Source organism: Varanus komodoensis, unplaced genomic scaffold (genome assembly GCF_004798865.1).
Source record: "Varanus komodoensis strain SLA01 unplaced genomic scaffold, ASM479886v1 scaffold21, whole genome shotgun sequence".
Classification (NCBI taxonomy): domain Eukaryota; kingdom Metazoa; phylum Chordata; class Lepidosauria; order Squamata; family Varanidae; genus Varanus; species Varanus komodoensis.
The window spans coordinates 18,124,738-18,133,263 of record NW_025335589.1 but is presented as its reverse complement, the minus strand read 5'-3'; the positions used below and the strand labels follow the sequence as shown (position 1 = coordinate 18,133,263).

Below are 8,526 nucleotides of genomic sequence, written 5' to 3'. Positions count from 1 at the left end.
TTTCGTCACTGTATTTCATCCTGAGGTTAAGGAACGATTACTTTTATTGCTCTAATTATTCATGTCAGCAATTGCTCCATCACTTGAATCGGTAGAAACCACAAACAAGGGTTGCCTCATGCCACTCTTCTCCAACCTGTTACCTTCCAGATGTACTGTGTTGCAATTCCCAGAATCCCCATCCAATTAAAAGTGTGGGTTTTGCTTTTGCTTTTAGTTTGGTGGCCACGAAGGAAACAGACAGTGCAAGATCTCGTAGCACATCAATGTCTCCATCGGATTTCCTGGATAAATTAATGGGTAGAATGTCTGGCTATGATGCAAGAATCCGGCCAAACTTCAAAGGTAATTTCATCTCCCAGTTATCCACATGAGAATGACATTTCCATTGTGCAATACTTTGGGTAAAATGATCACTTTGGAAGGATGGATGGAAGGAAGGATTAATGTTTAGCTAATAAACATTTAACTGGAAGATGGGTTTGCTCTCTCACACACATTTTTCTGCATGGTTGAAATTTCTGGAGAATTTGCTATGCCCAAGTTATGTTAGAGAGTGGAGGACTTTTATAACATTTGTGGGTGAAAGACATACAGTAGAAATTAAATGCCTACAGAAAGACACAAGTTGTTCACAGCCAAGTTTTGTTTGAAAAGTAGCATTCTGATCTGTAACAAACTGAAGTTTGTGGACCAATATAACATGCAGTAACCTTCCTTCCTTCCTTGTAGTTAGTCTGCTTTTTAAATTTTTATTTTTATTTTTTGTTTTGGGCCTGCTTTCTCTTACCCAGAGAACATAAGGAGAGGCAGGAATGGAAGTCATAAATGTCATTAAATGTATCTTAGAACTTAGAATATTTGCCAGAAGATATTAAACTATTAAATTAAATATTAAATTAAAATATTAAACACTTGTGAAGAGAATAATTTTTTAAATTACTGGAAATATTAAATATTACTAGAAGTCGGGGCTGAAGAACAACACTTTCCTGCCTGGGACAAAGTAAACAACAAATCCAAGGCTTTTTCACAGGTTTGTTTATGAGCAAGGAAACTCTGATATTAAATGTTAAACCACAAATACCAGAACAGAGGTCCCATGAGAAGTCGCAAATCCAGTATTGTGAAGCTATACCATAGCACCACCTTTTGATAGATAAACAGAATATTTAGACAAGCACAAACCTCAGGGGGAAAATACCTGTGCAAGGTTCACACATTTCATTCCACAATAAAAACAGAATATTCAATAAAACAATTGGTTAAACACCTCATGTAGAGTAGTCTTCTATAGTCCCCAAAATAAGAAATCAATAGCTTAATTATTATTAGCTTTATAAATTAACGGGAGCTTTGTCTATTGGGAAGTATAGACAATAGACTTTGTCGCTGAAATAAATAATAACAGCAACAAAGACAATTACCTGTCCTTTCATGCCACCAAAAAGGCATCTCATTCTCCTTCTCTCCATTTGTGCAAGAGAAGCAGCAGTAGCAGCAGCAGGCCAGTGTGGTGTGGTGGTTAGAGGGCTGGACTGGGAACCTGAGAGATCCAGGTTCTAGTCCCAGTTTGGACATGGAGCCTGTGGGGTGACTTTGGCCCTATCACTCACTCTTAGCCTAACCTACCTCATCAGACTGAGGATTAAGTGGAGTGGAGAATAACTATGGAAGCTGTCTTGGGTTCCACACAAGAGAGAAGATGGGATACATGGGTAATATACGAATTACATCTCTACCCGAAGATTACTCATCGCTTGTAAACACACATAGACAGCACATTGTTATTTTAATATAACGGGCAGTATCCAATACAGCTGCTGTGCTTCTGTGTATTCTATTGCACTTGTGTGACTCATTGCAAGTGGAAAAAGAACTGATGCTTCCTAAAGACATCCAAAAATGATTATTTCCAGAACTTATTTCCATGCATTTCCCATTGCTTCAGGAAACTCTAGGTTTCCAGTGCGCTAATAGCAGGCCCTGCTAATATGCAATATTGGATGCCATTCTTGTTTCACTTTAAGCAGGGAAAGAAAGGGGAGAATCTCCTGAATAACTGCGCCTTCCTATGACCACACTTTAATGATCTGTTCCATTTATTAGCATTCTTTGAATTTAGCAGACAAGAATGTTGTCCCTCCAGGTAACTGTGGCCTGGTAATGCCCACCAATGACCGCTACATGGAGGTGTGAGCTTGTTTTGGCTTTTGGCTCCTTTAATCATTCCATGTAATGGCTGGATCCTCCCATGTAGCCTTTTCTCACAGGAAGCCACTTGTGCATTCTCAGAACCTCTGCTTTAGTGGAGCAGACTAAATTCCTGCATCAGCAGAGAAACTCCACAGAAAGAGCTTCTTAGCAAGAGCCAGGAATTTAACACAACCTGCGTGGGCAGCTGTTCCATATGCACTGATCGTCATGTGACTGAGGGAGGAGGGTGGCTCGACGAAGAAAAACAAGTAGGTTGGCATATAAGTGAACTTACACAGTTACATAAGATACACGCTTCTAATGTTACTTTCCTGCTGTTGTGTCATCTTCCTAATTGCTCTCTTTGCCCCAGCCTGCCCTGGGTTTGTTGCTCAAGCTGTTCTATGCTTCGTATTGCTGCCATCATTAGCCCCCGAACTTCAAGTTCAACCCCAGGTAAAGCCACGCTCCACAGAAGATGACTTCCTTGAGCAAATATATTTCTCCCCATTTTCTTGCAACCTTTTACAGATTTCTGGGAAAGCATTAGGAGAAAGCTTAAGACTTAGTGGTTCATTTGGTGATTGCAGTGTGGATCTTCTTATGCAACCATGCTCATCTGGTAAAGCTATAGAATAGAGTAGGGGTGACATTTAGCCATTAACAGGTTTTTGTTACATGTTTCCTAAATATAAAAAGATTGGGAGCCTTCTTTTGTAAGTTGCTGGGATATGAAAATATCAAGATGAAAGAGACAAGAACATAAGCTGACATTCTTTTCCTTCTCCTTAAAATTGCACTTCACAAATCTTCTGAACAATTATGTATTTAAACCGCATATTGCAGGAGCAATTCAGATCTATTGCTAGGAAACCATACCTACCTCTCTGCTCTTTGCAACTTTTATACAAATTTTCTATTACAATGAAAGCAAGTATGTTCAAACATAATTAAATATCATTTATGACTCTACAGAAAGACAACACATTTCAAAAGATAACTCTAGAAGCACTTTTGTCTTTCATGTAATATGAGAGTTACTCGTGCAGATATACACTTGATGTTGAAGATGAAAATTATTACATCATCTATTAGGGGTATGCTTCAGATTCAGACAAATCCCAAATCCTGAGCTGTACTGGGCAGTTTCAGAGAACATCAGAGTTTGTCTGAACTGAAAAGAGCTCCCCTGGAAACATTCCAAAGTGAATTGAGTTCTCTCTGAAGCCGCATGATTGATTTGGAGACAAAGGAATAAGCAGATAGTTTGTCACCACTACTTCCTATACTTTCCTTATAGGGAAAAGGCCAAGGTCTAGGGACAGAAGTGAGGGAGAAGAGATTTTGTGACTGAAATGTTTGGTTTTACTCTCAGGGAATGATTTTACTAAGACTTCCTAATCATAATGTTTGGGGGTAGGATGTTGAAATAATTTATCCACATATTTCCAAACTGTTTTGGTGCTGTTTGCTAATTTATCTATTGAGCAGGAATCTTAGAAGTTTTTGGCTTGTGTTTCTTATTTTTACCAGAACCTAAACCAGTTTCCTACCTTATCTTAACTAATCCTTTACCATAAAACACATGAACAAAAACCAAAACCAAAAAGTCTTAAACTGATTTCCACTCATTCCAACACTCTAACCCATATATCTGTCTTCCTAAAATTTCTTGCTGAGAGACCTCCATGATGTGACACTTTCATAGTAATTGGCTGCAGAAAGCATTTTTTAAAAATCCCAAAGTATATATTCTCATTTTCCATGAAATCTTCTGCACGTATTCAGGTGACATTTGGCAGACTACCATCCTGGAAAGCTTCATCTATATCTGCCTTGAAACTTATAGACAGTTCCCTTAAAAAATAACAAAAATTAAAAGGAATTTGCACAACACCTCCTAGAGAGCTTCATCTCTTGGGTAGTATAGAAATTAAATGAATGAATGAATAGAACCCAATACACTCTTTTGTTTGAAATTTGAGCAACTATTATCACCCCCACAAAAGAAGCTCTTTTGCCTTGAAATTTCATCTGCTTCTCACTGGTGGGTATGAAGTTGAGATTTCCTGAAATAAGATTTTGATGGAGGCACGAGCTTAATTAGGTGCCCTTCAAACTTTTCTGAGCTGCATCCAGTGGCTGTCTGAATCACCAACGTGGGGTGTGAACTAAGTATGGTTGGGGCACTCTTCTAATATCTGTAACTGCTTATTCCTTATGACAGACTAGCTCATTATAACTAAACTGAAGAGGCTCTTTCTTTTTTTGCCCATAGCAAAATGGTAGCAAGAACTCCTGTAACCTACCTGTGATTCCACTGCTTTATTCATTCAGACATAATATGATGGTTCATCATGCATCTTGTTCTTTGATGAGTTTTTTCACCTCATGTATTAATTTCCATTATTCTTCTGGAATGACCTTAGGTTCAATTTAATTTTCCTAGAACTGGAAAGCAACTGAGCATCTATTAATACTATTCTCAAAATACATTATTATTCTCCTTTCTTATAACCACTCCAGGCAATAGGTAATTATCCCCATTTCACAGATATGGATCTCAGGCTGAGAGGCTCACTTGCTGAAGGCCACTTAGTGATTGTTGGAGAAGAGTTATCACAATGACCCTGATCATCATTCAGGAACATCAACACAAAAGACCACACATGGTAGAAACCATTCAGGACCACTTGTTGTGATGTGTGAACCTGGCCAGTGAAAAAAATTGAAAGAGGGGAACAATGGTGACAAAATAACACGTGAAAGCATAGCTTTAAGTTACTTCCTTCGTTTGTACAATGTTTTATCATACTTTGAACTGATTTGGTTATTGGGTGGCATAGAGATGTAATAGATGCATGTGTCAGTTATTAAATGCCAACCAAGTCCCAAATTAGAGATAGTTTGCTGTTGCAGAAGGCATGGCACATGGCATTATGCTTGTACACATCCTCTCCTATTAAAGGTAGGATCAGTCCTACTGAAATCTTTTCAGTGGAGCAGAAGTTCTAGGTGTATACCTTTCAGTGCTAAGTTTGAGATGGTTTTCATCTCTGCATCCCTTTTACACAGGTGGAAGGGCATATCTGTAGATTTCTACAATGATCAAGAGCTACCTTGATCATTGTCTTTAGCCCACCTACTTTCCAATAATCATGAACATTGACAAGGAATAGAAAATGATGGTTTGATGTGCTCAAATGCACATGAAACAAATTGTTACACAACCATCAAAGGAGTTTTTTTAAAAAAGCTCCCCTTCTTTTTTGGCACTTCTGCAAATGTTTGATGTTAAGGCAGAAAATATTTCTAGACTACCTTTGACAAATACCTGAAGGAGTGTGTCCTCTTTGTTCTACTTGACAACCCCTTCTAAGTTGTCAGGGCAGTAAAATGTGATTGGATTTAACTTAAAGGAAGAGATTCATTGAAACAGTGTCTATTTTATTCATTGTGAAGTAAGGCTGCACTGTGTACTGATTCACAGAAAGTGACGTGCATGCTACCAATTTTATAGATTTTCACAGTATACATTTCACCAATGGTAGACTGATCTTTCCTTCAGCTGTCTGAAGTTTCTGTATTTCAGGCAGCCTGGGCAATATCCAATGATAGTAAGAGAGTATCAGTGCCACTCCTCTAAGTTCTTATCCTAATCCCACCTGCTCCTCAAATTCTGTTGCTATGGGGGTTTCCAGCCTGTTAGGGTTGGTAAGCGCTTTTGGAATTTTGAGGGAATGTTGTGAGCAGTCTCTCAAAATGGCTAGCATTGGATGCTTGCCTGTTCGTTAAAATGGCTATCATGGTGCACATGGCTAGTCATAAAACTCATTTTCCAGAAAACAACTGGTAAAAACAAAAAAAATGATAAATTGCCCTATGGACTCTTTTTTATTATTTGAACCCAAATAAAGGTAGTGCAGGAAGATACTTTGCAGCATACTAGACTGTCAGTTAACAAGAGAAAGAGGAGCATGGAACTTGATGGGTATCCATCAGCACATTGGTTCCCATGGGCACCATTTTGGACAGCTCAGTTTTACTGATTCTCACAAAGCCAATTTGTTCATCACTATAGCCTAGCCCACTAATATTGTTTGACAACAATACAATTGTTTGCTTCATGTAAGCATTAATATTTGAATGTTTGAAATTTCTTTTCAGGGCCTCCAGTAAATGTCACATGCAACATCTTTATAAACAGTTTTGGATCCATTGCAGAAACCACTATGGTAAGATGTTGTTTACCACAAAATTTAAATTTCTATTTATTTAGGCTGTAATGATTCACATGTTGACTCATTAGTAAGTTCCGTTGATCTGAATAGGACTCAGATGTAACCTTCTAAACAGAGACAGATTCCATACACTTACAGAATTCCTGCTTTACATGTATAGCCTTTCATTTTATTGACATTATATTATATTCAAATACTCTTAGGATGATGAATGTCCTTGGTGAAATCAGAAGCCCTGACTGACTTATTCACCTTATGTCCATGCCGTTTTTTTTCTCCACTGCTACGTATGTGGTCAAGTAATGTTAATGTGCCACCTTGATCAACACTCTACCTTTTATGTTCTATCAAACTATCTATCTATCTATCTATCTATCTATCTATTTATAAAATGTGTATGCCATCCAATTACTAACATCTCTGAATGGCTAACAGCATGAATAAATTGATGACCCACTCTGGCTGCAATTAATAAAATACAATGATACAATTCAATATTAAAACTTATTAAAATATTGATTAAATAAAAAGGTCTTAACCTGGCGCCGAAAAACAAATAATGACAGCGCCAGGCAGACCTCTCTGGGGAGCGCATTCCATAGATAGGGCGCTACCGCAGAAAAGGCCCTCCTCTGGGTACTCTGTCTCCTAATATCTTTCACAGAGGGTTCCCGGAGGAGGGCTTCTGCTGCTGATCTCAGGGGGCAGGAGGGCAAATAGGGAAGAAGGCGTTCCTTTAGATATCCTGGTCCCAAGCTGTTTAGGGCTTTATCAGTAATAACCAGCACCTTGAATTGAGCCCAGACTTCGATGGGAAACCAATGGAGCTGATAGAGGACTGGGGTTATATGAGAATAACGCCAAGACCTGACCCTCCACTCCAGCCTTTCTCATTTTCCACCCAGGAACTCATCTCCTTTAAGGCTAAGCCTCCAATCCCTTCTTAAGAATATGCCTTCCACAACCCCTCAGCATTTGTGAGAGAGCTCAGCCAAAGGAATGCGGGGTCTGCCTTTCTAAGTCTGCATGAAGCAGAAGCTCTCTCATCTCTTCAAAGTATGTCATCCAAGTTCTCTGTTGCATCCTGCAGGATGTTATCAAGAAGAGATCCATGACTGTTGCTACTGATCTAATGAGTGCATTTGTGAAGTCACTGCCCATTTCAGATACATCCTTGGTGTTCCATCAGTAGCATTCCACATTCATTTAATGGAATGGATGTTATTCTTGCACAGAGATGCTCCTTACACTAAAATGAATGGAGACAGCATTGCACAGAAGTCCATCAGAATTCTGGATGCAAGCCATCATTGGATCGTAGCAACTGAGTGGCAATTCCAGTGTGTTTTGGGGAGGATCAGGAAAAGCCCAGGAAGCAGAGAGAGGGTCATAGATTTATACAGGTGCCACACTGACTCTGTGATTTCATGGTCTTTAGCAGACCCCATCCACATATTTGGAGACCTCTTTATTTCCTCCCAGGAACCAGAATGCTGTTCATCCAAAAAGAAAGCTCTTATTTGGCAGGTACATGCAATGCATATTAGTCTCTGGAGTCTTGAGTGCAGTCAATGATAAATTATTGCATAATTTTTCTTTTTCCGTGTTCCTGGTATATTGGTTTTCAGGAATAACTAGTAAACGGCAGAGCTGAATGCAGGGGACTGCCAGTGCTCTGTAATAGTTTGGCTTCTAAATTATGCATTGATGGAGTGCAAAGGAGGACTTTTTTGCGGTCAGCAATTGTCATATTCTGTCAGAATCAAAGCAATCATTTGGAGAATACAAGCATGCTTAAAACGTACACAGCACTATTTGTGACCTTTATCTTAGTTTAGCATCCAGACTCTTTAACTTCACTATACCAAACAAGAAAAGCTTTTAAAATTAAAGTAGGACACTTAGGTACCTTAGTTAACATTTTAATGCTTTTTTTACTTAGCAGGGGGTCATCTTCAACTGCATATCACTTGGCTTGTGTAATCCTTACATTTTGCTTTCTCCTTGGAATGAGGAGAAACTGTTACTTAAGGCTGTATGACTGAATCTACTTCCAAGAGCACTGAATCTGGGAGCTAGGACTCTGGTT

The 8,526-nt window shown here is 38.9% G+C and overlaps 1 protein-coding gene across 1 annotated transcript in view; it reads left to right on the top strand.

Moving 5' to 3' along the window:
- The first annotated feature begins 200 nt into the window (after positions 1 to 200).
- The window catches only part of LOC123023748 (glycine receptor subunit alpha-3), a 49,382-nt gene continuing 41,056 nt past the window's right edge, over positions 201 to 8,526 (top strand). The window contains exons 1-2 of the mRNA XM_044430741.1: positions 201 to 345; positions 6,364 to 6,431. Of these exons, the coding sequence (XP_044286676.1) occupies positions 267 to 345; positions 6,364 to 6,431 (147 nt within the window). The 5' untranslated portion in view covers positions 201 to 266. The remainder of the gene's footprint in view (positions 346 to 6,363; positions 6,432 to 8,526) is intronic.